This window comes from Ruditapes philippinarum, unplaced genomic scaffold (assembly GCF_026571515.1).
Source record: "Ruditapes philippinarum isolate M1 unplaced genomic scaffold, ASM2657151v2 ctg4830_1_1_1_1, whole genome shotgun sequence".
NCBI lineage: Eukaryota > Metazoa > Mollusca > Bivalvia > Venerida > Veneridae > Ruditapes > Ruditapes philippinarum.
In genome coordinates, this window is record NW_026854607.1 from 109,600 (window position 1) to 127,776 (window position 18,177).

General features: G+C 32.5%; 1 protein-coding gene across 2 annotated transcripts in view; it reads left to right on the forward strand.

The window, feature by feature from the left end:
- Window positions 1-1,620: 1,620 nt before the first annotated feature.
- The window catches only part of LOC132740578 (annexin A4-like), a 30,032-nt gene continuing 13,475 nt past the window's right edge, over window positions 1,621-18,177 (forward strand). For both annotated transcript variants that reach the window (XM_060728505.1, XM_060728506.1), the window contains exons 1-11: window positions 1,621-1,770; window positions 5,704-5,848; window positions 8,910-9,023; window positions 9,937-10,026; window positions 10,340-10,771; window positions 11,322-11,403; window positions 13,741-13,835; window positions 14,309-14,422; window positions 15,931-16,021; window positions 16,971-17,050; window positions 17,551-17,607. In XM_060728505.1, coding sequence (XP_060584488.1) covers window positions 5,723-5,848; window positions 8,910-9,023; window positions 9,937-10,026; window positions 10,340-10,771; window positions 11,322-11,403; window positions 13,741-13,835; window positions 14,309-14,422; window positions 15,931-16,021; window positions 16,971-17,050; window positions 17,551-17,607 — 1,281 coding nt within the window. In that variant the 5' untranslated portion in view covers window positions 1,621-1,770; window positions 5,704-5,722. The remainder of the gene's footprint in view (window positions 1,771-5,703; window positions 5,849-8,909; window positions 9,024-9,936; window positions 10,027-10,339; window positions 10,772-11,321; window positions 11,404-13,740; window positions 13,836-14,308; window positions 14,423-15,930; window positions 16,022-16,970; window positions 17,051-17,550; window positions 17,608-18,177) is intronic.

An 18,177-nucleotide genomic window follows, 5' to 3' on the forward strand; every position in this document is an offset into this window, starting at 1 on the left:
TTCACACAAACGAAGTTTAATGCATGTTTGTGAAGCATCATTGTCATTTGCTCTTGGTGTGTGGGGAAGGGTAAGCTTGTGGTGTCTTTGATGGTATTGAGCGTGACGCCAGAGTGTGTGTGATTAACTTATTTGCAGGTGCGAGTAGTGAGGGGAGGGGGGGCAGTCAGCGTTGGTGATACCTGCATTTCATTTCAGTGTACACCGCTTGTTTATGAAGATTATGGAAAGGGAATTTAACGACAAGATGATACAAATGTAAAACGCCAAGATTTCGATGAATGATATTCCCTGCGTTATATATGTTTGGTTGACCTTTTCGAAAACCTGGCTAAATAACCGTTTTTGCCGGTACGGTTACGGATATTTCCTCGTGGTTAAACCTAACACCAGAAATCTAGAGTAAGGAGGTGAGTTGAATAAAGGACAACTTTCGCTTCTGAAATTAAATTTGAAAGAGTGTGAATCCTCAGATTGCGCCCTCGGCCTACCGGTCATTAATCAAACAGCAATTAATATATCAAGAAGTTGATTAGGGCACATCGGTTTCTGGATGCACGTCTGTAGTAATCGAAATAAAGCGGGGTATGTACATGAAGCTATACGAGAGAGATTAAGCTTTTTCATGTTGTCAATGAAAGAAATCATGTAAGCACGAACATTTGCCTGAATAATTATATGTATGATCACAACAATGATCTCCTAATTAAGATGATATGTAATTTTGTTTGTAAATTTCTAAATGTATATATTAAATAATAATATTAACAAATATTATAAAATTTAATATTTCAATATTTCAGATTTTCAATAATTATCCTTAGGGCTCATATTATGAAGGTGGACGAGGTAAATACTTGTAAATGGGAATGCGCTGTTTTGCTAATATTTCAAGCTGATAATTTAACTTAGTTTTCTTGTACTAACTGTGACAACGGAGTAAGTTGTCAACAAATTATTTCTGATGCACTGGTCAAGATAAAAGTATGGTTGCTAAACCAAAATATTCAATAAATTTCTATTGTGTGCACTTGTGAACTAAAGCATATAAGTGATAAACAAACAAATCTACAAAATAGTCTAATAATGAAATGAATATCTATCTTCGCTCAGTAAATAGCTGCATTTCTGCACATAAAAATAGTAGTAATGTTTTCTGCGAAAAACTTGATGTGTGTGGTTTTGTTTTTTTTTTTTTGGGCTCGAGAATTAATTCATAAAATGGTAGGGAACCTATTTAATCATATTCTTAAAAAGAATATAATTGTTTTATGTTCGAACCTTGCTCCGGTCATTAACAAGATATTCGATAGGGTCAGCACATTTCCAAGACCTTTCTTCTGTTATATTGATGACTTATTGTCAAACATACTACCTGATGACAAACGTTTTTTTATCCACGCCACACAAACAAATGTTTGGATAGTATTAAGTGAAATATCTTTATAATCATCAAAAATGTTCGGCCCGGCAGGAAACCTATTTTTTGTACGTTGTAAGAAAATTAACGTGGCTTTTTATCAAAATATATACAGTAGAAGATGGTCAGGTTGAATGGTCAGTGAAAATATTCATGCTCCGATCAATCATTTTGATACAGAACGAGAAATTGACCAGTTCGCGAAAATATTACAATTCGATATTTAGAACGGTAATCAAGGGGAAGCTACTGTGTTTATACGATAAAATCTACTTCCTGAAATTGTTTATTCGATAAATTATTTCGAAACTCGATTTCGAAATACAGTTTGCAATTGCTACAGAAAAGATGTATGTATATTACACCTTTTTTCCTACCTATTTAATATTGAATTTATCATTGCGAAAAGTAATTTTAAAACTGTTAAAGAAGCTTTGAAGAGACGGGGATAAATTTGGTGTTGACATAGTTCTGGCTTCCAAAACTTTATAAGCCGCTTTTTAACATTTTTGTTTTTCATCTGATGCGGCATTAAAGTTTTGGATTAGACCCGTTACGAAATCCTAACCAGAATAGGGAAACATAAGTGTGATTTATTCTTTGTTTTTTTCACTTGCAAAATACATCTTGATCTCCAATCAATTCTTGTGCATTTTTACGATAACACAATCATCTTTAAAATATCAATTCTATACCAATTAAAGTATTCATAAATATTAATACCGTCATTAAAATTGCCTATTTAACTGTAAATATCAATTTAACGACCGACTACAGTTGGCCATGACATTCAGTGTGCCCACGCACGAGATCTCGTAATGGATCGTTCATTTTCGCGGGGGGAACAGATTTTGTAATAGAGTTCGTGTAGCTATATATTTAGAACATTTTGTTGACATGATTTCGATACTTTTATTTCAACGATAATAGTTTTTAATTTATATTTCATTAATTTTTTAGTACTTTAATACGATTGTAAATATTATAAAAATATTGAACGGCACATGGGTTCGGAAAGGTCAAATCTCGTAATCACTGTGATCAAACATTTTGGCAATTATGGCGGCCAAGTGCCGAAATTTTTAACCTGTCGGAAACTATTAGGTAGTTTAATGTTCGTAATAAGATTTTTTATTTGTCCATTCCTTGGCTTATCAACAGATTTATATATAGTATTTTTAAAAATCAAGGTATGCTTCACTTTACTTCAAATGGGGCAATGTTCGGATGATGAATAAATACGAGCGTGTCAGATTCCTGGCACGATTATTGGTAGACTTTCCCTATGGGGTTATCTTCAGCGTTCACGTCATGTCATAGTATATAAACGGTACGCTGAAGACCTTAAGCTAGTGTTGACAGATCAGGATACTGCTTTATTACAAGTGATTTTCAGTTTCCGACAAGAGTCCGGCCTTTCAATTCCCCATATTAAATAATGCAGTAAGAAGATTCATTTTTAAAATTTATAACACGAATTTTCATGGAGACAGAGCCTATGGAACATTGAAGTTAGACAAATGGTTCTCTCTTAGTCTTATGATTTAGGGACAGAGTAGCCTTATTAAATTTGGGGCAGTGAACGGTATGACTCATTTTACAGACTTTTTTTTCTAACTGTCAAACAGTTACGTGGAAACAGCCCATCCAAAATTATCTCGGTGTCTCTTTGATAAGTCTAATTAGTTGGACTACTACAGGGACAGAGAGGACCTTGTGACAATAAAATATATCGGACAGAACTTTAAATAAACATCAATCATGTTGGATAGCTCGATTGTTGTCTTTTTTAATAGAAGCTGAGGCAAGGTGTTCAATTAATTAAGTTCAGTGCCATAAATTTATGGGTTAATAGTTATTAATGAAGTTGAATTTATTAAAAAATTCTATTCAAATTGTTGTTATATGTTTTATATGTTTTATTAGGGGTGTAACAATACGGCAAAAACCCGTATTGCAATATATTGCCATTTTGTCGAAAGCATACTGCAATATATTGCAATGCGTATTGTTGTGTATATGTTTTGATGTAAAGATGCAGTAACATTATATATTATTATCATATATGTATATTTCTTAGTAGAAACTTAATAAAAATGTAAGGAATAAATAGAAAGTAAAGTGTCACACAATTTCATTTTGATAAAAAAAACTAGTCACATCTGGGTCGGATATTTTTTATTTTATGTTGGCGGCTAATAAAATTCGCGAATTAAAGATTTTATGCGAAATTTGTACGAAATTAGAAGGCAATTAATTGAAATTATGATTATTTTTATAAAGTACCTCGGTTTTCCAAAATCGTACCGCAGTACGAAATTTATTTTTTTTCATATTCCAATATATCAGTATACCGGTAAACCGTTACATCCTTAATGAAACAAATATATTCAAAGATGAAATGATGAATGGTAAAACAAGCATACATAAAGTATTTATTAACTACTCAGAGTCAAGGTCCACCCTGTCCCAAAACACAATCTGTCCTTTCTTGATCTACAGTCTGCATTGGTACAGTCCGGCCTATCTCACTATAGTGAGGAAACGATTTTTGCTCTTGTCAAACCCGTCATCATAAGCTCGGTCTCTCTGATTCCAAAGACGATCACTGAAACTGGACATGCATAATGTATCAACTACAGCCAAACAATTGTTATCACCTGAACCCTTTGACAGCCATTTAAGTTGTTAGCATCTGAATCCTGCCTTTGACAGCCAATTAAATGTGATATTATCAATTTATTATTACACTGTATTGTATTAGCCAGTGATAATTATTAAAACACTTTTCTTATACAATGTCAAAAATGGTCTACTATTAATGCCTAACTAAGCATTGGGTTAGTTAGTCCCAGCCAGACCCACTATATTGACATAAAGTGAGCAATCCAGTACAACCAATGAAATCACCAGTTACAAACAGTATTTATGTACAGGTATATACAGGTTTTACCAAATGGTAGTGTGCATTTACATGAAGGGTCAATACTGACCAGGTATACAGTGGATTACTGACCAGGTACATTAGGACATCAAAGGACATTGCTCCAACTTTCACAAATATTACTTGTCTAATCACTCATTCAACGTTGTTGAACAACACTAAATCGTAAATGGACTTGTCCAATTTTCAAAAAAGGTACAAAAGATATTTTTATAGTTCTTTGTAAACATTAAATAAGATTTGTGACCATTATCTTAGATATTTAGTTTGTAGAGCATTTTGCATATAACTCTAAACAAAGTAGAGGATTTAGGTCACTATAGTCAAGCTTAACCTTGTACAATTTGAGCAATTAAGACTGTCTGATGGCTTCCTTATTTGTTCAAGGTCATGTCCTTTTGTTCAAGGTCATGTCAGTTTAAAAAAACACTTGACATTACCAACTGTGTCAAAAGTCATTTTATTTCAGTCATCTTTTTGATAACTATATAGCTACTAATTGTGCCAAAGCGACCCTGTTCATGAAATTTTACGTTTGGGAAATAGTTATTGATAATCAATAAATTTTCAACATTATTTTCTCAATAAACACACTCATTGAAATAGAGTAAATACTTTATAAGTTAAAACTTGATTTGTGACTGTAGTATCATTGATTTATCTAAAAACAGGCTTCTGTTTATTTGTGGTTTAATGTAAATATAGGGTTGATTATTTTTAAAATATGTGGCAGAAGCTGTAGTAGTGTACATGTATATAAAAACACCTTTATTGTATGTAACATATGATAGAAGGTTTACACTGTCAAATCATGTGATATGAGGAAAATAGTCATAAAAATATTTATGCTCAGAACCTTAATTTGGATGTTTGGTTTTGATTTGAAATATATAGTAAAGTTGGATAGAATTAATAATTTATGGATACCATATTTCTTTATTTCTCTTTTTTATACTTTATATAGGACAAAAATAAATCCAATACTGAGCAATGTATGAATATAGTGACATTTATCTCAGAATGTTTTCCAGTTATTCAAAAAAAAAGTGTAAAAAAGAGTACTTATTACATACTTAATGAAGCACACTGAAGCTTTTTGGTTCTATTTAGTAGATGTCTGTGCCAATAAAAAATTGTTCATGTGTTGAAATGATCTGTAGAATTGGGCAGATATACCATCGATTTATTCAATATTATTCATTCCTTTGTTTTGGCAGTGTATATCTGGGCAGACTATAATGGTCCCATAAGAGAGAAAAAATCTGCCTAGATTTACAGACAAATTGATCATATTGTTTACATGTAAATATTTCCTACAATATTAATTTAAATGTTTCAGATATACATAAATATACAGAATGAGTTATCCCTACGGTGGAGGCGGAGGTTATCCAGGTCAAGGTCAGCCGGGATACCCGAATCAGGGCTATCCCCAACCTGGTGGTGGTTACCCCCAGCAAGGTTATGGTGCACCACAACCTGGGGTATGTTTATAACTCTATTTATATCATTAGCTTACCTATATTTGTATGATTACCAGTCCCCCCATTCCTGCCTCAAGGCCACTATGTATACAAAACTCATAATTTACTCTCTGTTGGTGTAAAATGTTGTTTTTTTTTTCTGTCCCAAAAACCCTCTATTTCAGTTTGTACTGGTATATTTCTTAATAATTATAAGTTTTTATTATTGATCAAAGCCTGTAGATTTATAATCAAGTATAATAATTTAATTGCACCCCCTATATCATTGTCCCGATTGATATTAAGACTACAGAGGTATTGATTATAATTATGAAGTGTTTCAAGGCTTACATAATAAAATTGATACAATTCCAAGTGCCATTTGAATGACAGAATTCCCGAGTGCTATCTGTTAATTCATTGTTCATGCATTGTTTGATGTCATATTTGGTATTGAATTTTGTATGGAGAAATATACAGAGATTACTGTGTGTATTTAATGGTTTGTTTGGGTTTAACACTCAGTTCAGTTACAGTCGGACAAGCAATTATCTAAAAGTGTTCCTGGAATTTTATGACCAGTACTAATTTTCCTGCAACCAATTGCCAACTTTTCCATATAAATAAAACACTTTGTTATCTTTAAACTAGGTACATATATTTAAGCTTTTAGGCACATTTTTACAAACTAATTTGACAAGAGGAGTAATATATGCCAGACTCAGGACCCAAACATATGTGCAGCTTTTCCTAGTTACATATCATGAATTACCATATCATGAATTAATCTACAAATGGAAGCTTATTTATTTACAACTTTCACCTTTTCTCATGTTTCTACATTAACCATATATAAAATGATTATTATAAATGATTATTATAAAAATTCTTTTAACACTAATAAGGAATATTTCTTCCAGTATACTTGTCCCTGTACTTATTCTCTCTTTTATGTATTCATTACTTAAGGTAGTACACCCCTAATGCACTACCTCCACTTTGAAGAGTATTCAAATAGGCTAGAATTAAAATCACTGTAAAGTGTATTGAAACTGAGGGGCGTGGGTTCAAGGGGCAACTTTTTTTTTCTTTCTTTTTTTTCTTTTTAACATTTTTTATTAGTCTCTCAGATCCCTAATGGAAGAAAAAAGTGTTTCATTTTAATTATATAATTTTTGTAGGTATTTATTTACAAAATAATGCCAAATTTAATAGCAATTATGATACCAGATATTTTCAAACTTTAATAAAGTAAAAACTACACGGTAAAAGTATTTTATATTTTGCAAGACCAACCAAAATACATTTAAAAAAATTTATGCAAACTTTGAAAACTGCCCCTTATTGTGGAAAATTTTAGGGATATTTAAAAAAAGGCTTTTTACAATGTACTTATGGAAATGGTCAAATAAGTGTTAAAAGTGGGTGGGGTAGGGTTACATTTTTATACATATTAAAAACATTTCGTTTAAAAACAATAATTTTGCTTGTTTAATTTGTTACCTAAATATCATTCTTTGTTTCTTAACAATGAGCAATAGGAAAACATTTTTCATAATGATGATATTATAAATTATTAAGAGTTTCCTCATTTCTGAAAAAAGCCCTTCTAATGGCAAAGTTTTAGTTCAGAAAAATGTCCATAACTCATAAACCACACGGTAAATTTTGTTTAAATTTTGTATACAGGTGACATTTAAGGCATATAACTGTCCTATGTTGTCAATTTTACAGTTCCTTATAGTGCCCATTAGGGGTGTACTACCTTAATTTCCTTGTTGTATCTTTGATGTATATACATGTACACTAAGAGAGCTATTTATATGTAAATTGTATGTCCTGAAAATGTAGATTTGTGTACATCCTTAATTATACCAACATTTATCCTCTTAGAAAGTCAGCTGTAGTTACCCTGATGCTTGCTGACCATTATTTTAGCATTCAGTAATTGTGAGGTATGATACATGTAGATTCTGTGATTGGGAATTTCCCTTTTTATCACTGGACATCTGATATCTATCCCGACTGTTCCAGTAGCATCGACTCCATTATGTTATTATTATCAGAAGTAAATTAATGCTTAGATGCATTTCTACTTTAAATTACTTTCAAAGGTAGTAGATGCTTATGAATTTGCAACTGAAGTAAAATTTTTATGTTAGGTCCACCTTTTTATCAGAGACACTTTCTTTGTTTTACTTTCATCAACATTTTAAGTACTAAATATTTAACCTATTATACATGGATAAAGCTGCATTTTTCCAGATGGGTGAATTAGCTTTGACTCTTCACCTGCTGAATTTGTCAAGCTTTAGATTAATAATAGCCCATTCAAAACTTAATATATTATACTAGTAGTATCTAAATACAAAAATTAAACTACCAACAGTATAGACAGCCAGGGAAGACGACACAGAAGGCTAACCAGGCTATCATTAGTCTCCAGCAGATAAACGTTTTAGAAATCTTAAAACTTAATTAAACCTAATTCATAAATATTCACAATCAAAGGTTAAACAGCACGTAATAAAATATGACTGATTTTTCTCAACAGTTTTCCATCCCATTACTAACAGAGCAAGGGCTATTGTTGGATATTTTGACACATTTAAGATAACTAATAGTGCATTGTTCATGTCGAAATATTTTTTCTATGTAAAAAAATCAACTTTTTAATCTTCATTAAATTTTGCAATAACAGTGATTTTTCTACTGATATAACAGACTTTGATAAAGGGCCTCTTCCGAATTGAAATTTTCTTTAAAATCATGCAGTTTTCCCAAAAATCTTAACTTAAACCTGCTTTTTTATTTCCCAAATTAGCAATTTCAGCAAAATTTTCCCCAAAATCAGAGGTTAAGGCCTCTTCCCAATTAAGTGAGAAAAATTACTGATTGAGCTATAATGCTGTATTCTGTCTGTCTTAGACACAACTTTTAACCAAATTTTATTAAATAGTTAACATGTGCTTTTATAAGATGCCTATTTAAAAACAATACCTGTAAAACTTATAATAAGCATTGTGTTGTTATTTTTTTAAACTACAATTTTTAATGTTTGTGCATAATTCATTATTTCTAGGTTGGCATGCCGACACCTGAGTCAGCGTCTGCTGCTGCCTATGGTTCCCAGCCTGGTGGTATGCCATATGGCACAGCGCCACCTGGTGGACAACCTGGTGGCATAGGATTTGGGGTAAGATAATTTCTTTTACATCAATTAGAATATAAAGTTATATTTTTCACATAAATAACTACAATTGTTGACATGTCAGTGGTTCTACTCAGGTGCTCATTCATGCCTGAAATAATGCACGCAGGGGCACTTGAGAATTTCTCCACCTGTAAAGTTAGAAAGTTGCTAACAACCTGTTGTTGGGAAGTAAACCCTAACCCAAAAAAAAAAAAAAAAAAAAAGTAATAAGTAAAAAAATAAAAAAATAAAAAAAAAATGCATACATGTATTTATGATGTACATGTATGGTGAAGTATGAAGCTATACAAAACTTTTATACTATATTAATTCTAACATCATGAGAGTAGCAGTCATGTACATACTGGTGTGGAGAAAAAACCATGATGGAGTCCATAGCAGTTTAATGATAATGGGGGAAAACATGTTGGAGTCCATAACAGTTGTGTAATATGGGGGGAACCATGTTTGAGTCTAAAGCAGTTGTGTAATAAGGGTGACACATATTTTAGTCCATAGCAGTTGTGTAATAATGGGGGAAACCATGTTGGAGTCCATATTGTGTAATAAGGGGGACACATGTTGGAATCTATTTTAAGCAGTTGTGTAATAATGGGGGAAACCATGTTGGAGTCCATAGCAGTTGTGTCACATGTTTGTGTCCATAGCAGTTGTGTAATAATTGGGGAAAACTTGATGGCATCCACAGCAATTGTGTAATAATGGGGGAGAACCATGTGAGATGCTAAATAATAATCGTAATACAAGTTTAAGCATTTTGATGTTGTGAGATATCTTTATCCCTCTGAGGTCAGTTGTTCTATTTATAATTTTGATACAATGTATTAAAGAATAGATATAAATAATATGTAACTTTGTTTCTAGTGAACATGAGATACTTACTTTATTTTTGTAGATGCCAGCTGGACCTCCACAGCCAGGATATCCACAACCCCCTGGTGTTGCTATGCCAGCAGGCCCTGGAGCAGGGCAACCAACATACCAGGTTTATAGGAACATATATTTTATTAACAAATGTAGTTTAACTGTTTAAATTGCTGAAATAATAACAAAACAAGAAAAGAACAAAATACATATATCATGTTTAAAAAATGCAAAAATGTGAGGCAAACAGTAATAAGTAATTAGTTTGATTTAATAATATACTTGTTTTTTGTATGTATTATTTCTTGTTTACACTAAGATCATAATTTTTCATTCCATGACCTTATAATGCCATGCAATAAAGCCCTAGTTTAGTTCAGTCATGTTGTTCATTGCTTGCAGCAAAGACTAATAACAATTACTACTAATTTCAGCAAAACGTGGGTTATGGACAAAATCCTGCCTACAACACACCAGCCCCTCAGCCAGGGTACAACCCAGCAGGAGGTCAGGGTTATCCAGCACCAGGTGGTGGTGCACCAGGCTACCCACAGGGAGGTGGTGCACCGGGCTACCCACAGGGAGGTGGTGCCCCTGGTTACCCACAAGCAGGAGGCGCTCCAGGATATCCCCAGGCTGGTGGTGCACCGGGGTACCAGCAAGCTGGTGCACCAGGTTACCCAGGACAAGCACCAGGCCAGGCACCAGGCCAGGCTCCATCTGCTGGGTATGGGGGTTATGGACAAGGCCAGTCAGGAGCTCCGGCATCAGCACCAGGAGGTATGCATTATGCTGGAAATGTTGCTCAAGGACATAACGTAACAGCCCTAGGCCAGGGAGGGGCAAACACTGGCTATAGAGTTAGGGTAAGTATTCAGATCATCATGCTCAGGGTGAGATATTATGATCATCTATTGTCTGTCTGAATAATATGTGACAATGATCTAGTGAAAAATCTGTTGGTCAGATTTGAAAGTATTTTTACAGAAATAGTCATTTGATGACCATCTACCAATGTTGTTCGATTATTTGGTTTTGTCATAAAAACATTGCTTCTAAAGAGTCTATTTTTTATTTCTTTTATGTACATGTATAATACAGAATACTAGTATTTTAAAAATCTTTGTCTAAAACTGCATGTATAATTTTTATACTACTCCACAGAAATGGATATTGGGTGCTTATCGTAACCTATGTTGTCCAAATTCTTTTGCTTTATCATGATTTGTGGTAGTGATAACTTTTCTTTTGATAAATTTATTGCCAATTTATTATGGTGTCTTGATAATTGTTTTGTCAGAAGTTTCTTTGGATCAGAATCTTCATCTTAGCTATATGATGAGATGTAAGAGTATTATATTAATACATTGATTACTTTTGTCAATCTTATATGATTGTTTTTACATTTTTTCACAGGAAGATGGCACCTTGAGACCAGCAGCTAATTTCAATGCTGAAAATGATGCAAAGATTCTAAGAAAAGCTATGAAAGGTTTTGGTGAGTAACATTTATTTATATACACATTTTTTTTAAAAAAATTATCTTTTTTTTTAACCTTTGAAGATCAGTATTTTATGTGTGAGTGAAATGAAAAATATTTTCAATGATGTGTTAACAGGGAATGTTTAGTCCTAAGTAAGTAAGTAATTAGATTGAAGTAGAGTAGGTAAGTAGGCAGGTAAGTAGGTAAGTTAAGGCTTTATTTATCGAGACTACACATTTGGTTTCCCAATATTCCATGTGGGTCTCTGCTCTGCTTAGTCTGCTGGAGGAAACTGATTTTACCTGGGTGGCGTGTGCAGACGAAGATCAGGCAGAACATCCATACTGTCTGATTATGGTCTGTACTATTTCTCAGTTAGTACTTACTTTGAAATTTTCTAAAAGCCATAAAATGATTTTGTCATGATTGGGAGATGGACAAGTCTATTTGAGATGTTTAGTGTGGTATATGGGTTAATTTATACATGGAATGTTTTGTGGTCTTTAGTGACAAGACTGGCTGGTCGTTTTTATTCTCAAATTTGTTCAAAGCATTAAGGGGAGGTAATGATGATCCTTTGGTAGAGCTTACTGTTCTTGTTAGGGTTTTTACATTATCACTTAAACACTGACCCCACTAAATATCTTAAATGGACTTGTCCATCTTTCAGTGTGGACAAAACCATTCATCATTGTTAGGGGAAATTTTAAAATAACTACTGACTGACTTGGGAACTTTGCAGACCATGATCAAGCAGCAATTTTAAAAATCAAATCAAATTTGAATAGAACAGAGTAATTGAATAAAAAGATGTTGTTTTTTTAAGTTACAAAAATAAAAAAGAGTTAAAAAAACAAACTACTTTTGGTATGAAAATGTACCTATTTACTGTATATTGTAGATAACTATATGTGTTTGATTTAAAAACAACAACTGTACAGCTACCTAACAATTTTTATTAGGATAGTAAAATACCAGATTGCTGCTTTTTTACGAGTAGATGTTTATAGAGTAATTTTAGACAAAAGTTGTTAAACATGTGTTTAGTGTGTACCCACTAAATTTCAATGAAAATAACATTTCCATGAATAAAAGTAAGGACATCTATCTGGCAGTATCTTATTGCAGAATTGAAAGAGAATGGTGCAACTTTTAATCCACTTTTATTTAATTGCAGTTTAAGCCAATTATATCATATATATATAATATATTGCAATATGATGTAAATTTCAAAAAAGTATTTACTATTATCAGAAAAATATGTTTTAGGGTGATCTGAAAATTTTGCTTATCATACAAATTATGAGATAAAGTGTATTTAGTATTTTAATGTGTTGATCTGACTGGACTACTTATATTGGTAAAGTTGTGTTGGGAGACTGAAAACAAGTACTTTTTTTAAGAGGCCTAAATATAAGTAATTAGTGTAACTCATTAGTTAAACTTTCACTAATAGCTTAGTTGATATGTCTGAATTGTAGTTAATTTATCAAGCTGCATGTTAATGTTGCAAAACTTATGAATAATTTAGCCTTAATTAGGTGAATTAGGTAAAATAGTAAACTGTAATTAACTTATTTATGCAGAATGCATTGAATGTAGAAATAGAGACATGCCCTTGAGAATAATTATCAGCTGTAGGTCTTTTTTTTTTCTTCAAAATACTGGTATGTGGTGACTGAATAATGAATAGTGCAGATCATAATCAGACAGTTAATCTTGGTTTGTCACTGGTTACATGTGTAGAATCATTTACCTCCAGTAGGGCTTAGGGTTTAATATTGAAAATTGTCTAAACATATCTAGTTATATTTTAATGTATGAAGTAAGGATTGGAACAAGGCTTTAAATACATGTTATCCGGAACTCAGCAAGTATGGGTTTTCCCCAGCTAATCCATAGGTACAAACTTTAACTATTATCACTTCATGATGGACTTCCAGGTCAACCTTTTATGCTTATTTTCGAACTCTATTAGCTTGTTACACCTACAGATTAGCTGGGAAAATGCAAAATTTTCTTAATTCCGGAGTAAGTCAATTGAAGTAGATTAGTTTGGTTCAAGTTTTGCTAATATGACAACAGTAATGTTCAGATACAGTCAAGGGTATAGTGGCTTGCTTTTCCAAGTAAATTTGCTACTGACATTAAATGTCGGTCTGTTTACAGTACTTTGCAATTATATATAATTATTATCATCTATAACCATGCAAGAATGAAGACAATCATTTTAAAATGTCTACTCAAAACTATACATATTTTAGATACCATTAAGCCACCTTTATGGGTTACTGAACTTACACATTTCACAATATACACATATGCATTCACATATTTCTGCATATTTTCAGGCACTGATGAGAAGGCCATCATTGACATATTGGCTTATAGAACAAATAGTCAGAGACAGGATATTAAAAAAATGTTTAAAACTTGCTTTGGAAAGGTAAAATATTAGATTTATCTTTTGCATATTGATCATATAAAAGAAGATTTGAAAATATGAAACTGAATGGATTTTGTAAAATTTGAAAATATGAAACTATATGGATTTTGTATGTCTGGGGTAGTTTTGTCTGGCATTAAAACTACTGATCTACTGAACTAAAAGTAGTTTTTATTAAACATAACAGTTGAGTGGAGTTTTGATTTGATTATTACATTGTGTTATTAATGTCTACACACATGTAAGCATTTTCACAGTATACTGAATGTTGGAGTCAACTTGAGCCTTATGGATTAAATAGTTTTGTTGAGTGGATGAAATTAATATGTTTTTAGCTTTTTTAATGCCTTATTCAGCATAAAGGAAAATATAGAATATACATACATCATCTATGTATTAATTGCTAAATGTAACTTTAAGTAAATATCACTAGCTGTTCTGACATATTTCTCAACTATCATATTTTATCATAGGATTTGATTCAAGAATTAAAGAGTGAGTTAGGTGGAAAGTTTGAGGATGTTATAATTGGTTTAATGATGACACCTGAAGAATTTGATGCCTATGAACTCAAGAGAGCAATGAGGGTAAGTGATAGTAAGAAACATTTAATTTAGATTCCTTTAAAGCAGCATGCCTCCAGATTCATGCTAATTTTCATGAAAGTTTTTAAAAAAATTTTAAAAGTAAAATATTGTCAAGTGAACAAAGAAAATAATTTACACATTGCAAACAGCTCTTTCAATCTACATAAATTACCAAAAAAAGAGTTCTAAATAAGCAAAATTAGCCCTTACTACGTACGTAACACAGTAGAAATATGGTGATAGATACCGCTTTAATCAGCCCTTAATCGCGTATAACATGTAAATCATTATTTGAATCTTGAGGGGGCCTCCATAGCCGAGTGGTTAAGGTCGCTGACTTGAGATCACAGGTCCCTCACCGCTGTAGGTTCGATCCTCACTCGGGTCGAAATCTTTCATGTGAGGAAGCCATTCAGCTGGCTTAAGGAAGGTCGGTGGTTCTACCCAGGTGCCCGATCGTGCCTGAAATAATGCCTGGAGGGGCACCTGGGGTCTTCCTCCACCAATAAAGCTGGAAAAAATCGACAAAAAATCTCGGCGGGAAGCTCTAGGATGGCCCGACTTGAGTGTACGGTCGCCCATATGGGCTTTTTGCCGGCGACCTTAAATAAACGCAATTTAAAAAAAAAGAAAATGAATCTTGAAACATTCTTCGTTCCTTAACATGTCAGCAGAATTTTCTCAAATTTAATTTTTCTTGAAATATTTTGGCTCATCTGGAGGCATGCAGTTTAAAGTATTGAAATAGGCCTCTCCGGTGCAATTGTTATGGTCATTGACTTACAATTACTTGAACTCTTAACTGTTACAAGTTTGAATTTTTTTTATTTCCAGTATGAAAGCTGTCCTCTTTACTTTAAAGAGATCAGTAGTTCTACTTTAAGCCCTACATTGTCAGAATTAATGTACATGTATAATAAGGGCACTTTACTTTAAGTGCCCCTCCAATATTTAAGATGAAATCTCATCATAGCTCTGACCTTAACAGTGTGATTGTAACCTAAAACTAAAAGTTCATTTGTTAAGTTGTCTTGACTGCAAATTAAAGCCAATTAGCTGTTGCTCTTTCAAAATATCAACTAGAGTTATTACCCGCTAACATAAATGTTGATAAGTCTACAAAGAATTACTGTTGGTTTTCACTCTAACAACCAACTGAAACAGTGAACAAATTCTCTTAAAAAATAAATTGTCTGACTGAAGGAAAGTTCACTGGAAATAGTAACCTATTTGCACACATGATCCAGGATTTAGTTACCAGAAGAAGAACCAAATGTCAACAAGGGGTAATGCAGAGGTGATTTGACATTTGATCAGTTTTCAAAAAAAATGGGGTCATGATTCCAACCTCATTAAAAGTCATGAAGTAATATTAAAACTTTATGTAATATTCTATTTTAAATCATACATCTATTTTGAAACAGAATAACCAAATCCCAGAGGTACCCATTAAGAACCATTCATTCTGGATACACAAATATGTATATATAAATGATATATATTTTCAGGGTATTGGTACAGATGAAGATGCTATGATTGAGATTTTGTGTTCTAGAAGTAATGCACAAATACAGAGAATCAATGAAGCATACCAAAGAAGTAAGTGCGATTGTACCTGTGTAATCTCTTTTTATCTTCCTATTCTGTAAGTGGAAGCATGGCCGGGTGGTTAACACAACAGAATAGTAATCTAAGGATTGCTGGCCATGTGGGTTTCAACCCAGTCAGGGGCAAGTGGTTGCTTCAGTGAGCAAGACACTTTACACTTATTGCTAAGTACTGATTGGTTCCAGGAACGGATTTGTGAGTGTTTCAATAAGCGTATATATAGCTTATTACACAATCAATCTAGAAAAAATTTCGTATAAATTAACCTTTCTTATGCTAATTTTGTATAATGAACTAGTCCAGTGTTGATTTTGAACTATCCATTATTAGTTTAAGGGATTGTAGGATCAAAATAATGCAATTTACTGTTAGTACATTTAGTCTAGTAAAATATCAAGGACATCCAGATTGGCTTTCAAATGTGAATAATATCTCCTAATGAATGGCAACATTGTTGTTATTTTATTGTTTTACTTTACTATGGAAGTTGATAACTTAAAAAGCTTTATTGAAAGAAAGTGTTTCTGAAAAAGGTAATCCTGAACAATTCATTAAAAAAAAAACTCACTAAAATGTTGGCAACGATTCATGCCATATTTACTACAGATACTTCTTCCTGTAACTCTTAGTCTGCTGGCTGCTACAGAATCTACCCCATGCAACAAGTATAAACCAAGGTTAACCAGCATAACTGTGCCATCTGATTTTGGTCTGCACTGTTTGTTCATGATTTGAAAATTTCCCATAAAAATGAATGTACTTGTTCATTTTTCATTATGAATGTACTTGTCCAGATTGAAAGATGGACAAGTCCATTAAAGATATTGGGTTAGGTAAGGGTTAAAGATGGTGTTTAACATAAATTTGGCTGTATATCAGACATTGATGTTTATTATGTTTCATAAATTGTTATCTGGATTTTGTAATGTTATTATTTCAGTGTACAGGCAGAAATTAGAAAAAGACATTATTAGTGATACATCAGGTCATTTCAAACGACTCATGGTCTCCATGGCAAATGTAAGTGTATAAATAAACATGTTTTATTATATATTACCAGAATAGGATCTGAAGTCTCTTTAGTTTAATTTTCATTATGTGTTACTTTGATTAATTTGCCTGTCAACCACTGTAGGTTTGATTCTCACTGGTGACATCAGATTGTTTCATGTGAGAAAACTATCAAGCTAACTCACAGTAGGTTAGTGGTTCTACTCGGGTGCTTGCTTATGCCTAAAATAAGGGTCGAAAGGCCGCTTGATGTCCATCTCCACCAAGTTGTTGAAAAGTTGTTGTATGACATTAACCACCATCTCCCCCTCCTCTTCCAGCCTCAAGTAAAGAGGAAAAATGAATATATGAATTGGCTTGTCAGTGTTTAAACACATAAACTATTTTAATTCTTTTTCATATTTCAATTCAACAATAAATGAATTACATAGAAATAAATGGTATGATAGATATGTACAGACAATTTTACATCATATATACCTGTAGTATGTGTTATTTTATTTATTTAGGGTGGAAGAATGGAGAACCAGGCTGTAGACATGAACAAAGCTAATTCTGATGCTCAAGTACGTAATCTTCTCTATCTCTCTATATAAAATCATCAGTTTGCATATTGAAATATTGAATCTAAATTTTTAAGCCAAGATAAATGCATAAAATATGTGTGAATTTTAAATAATGTTGCTAAGGCAGTTTCTTATGCAGGTCAATTGTAGAAATTTTGTATTTTGACCAGCAGATTCTATAAAGACTATATAAAGATGGAGGCCTTTGACATTTTATGACATTTGAATAAAGTCTTTAGGATAAGTTTCAGTATTGAGTCTCCATAATTTTATTTTGTTGGTTTTATATGCTAGAAATATTACATGTATTTTCTGTGTCACAATAATTTTCTGTGACATTTTCACTGACAAAATGTCTGATGCTATTTAGTCTCCATTGCAATTTCTAATAATTTAATAATTATGATTGCATAGATAAGTTTGCAATTAATAACAGATTAATGCTGGCACAGAGTCAGAAAACACTAACTGCTTGTCATATATTACTGTTTTACATGTTTTACTGAACTACTGTTAAACTGATGGTAAAACCTACAAATCAATCAAAAAATAATTTTAGGACATATTTTG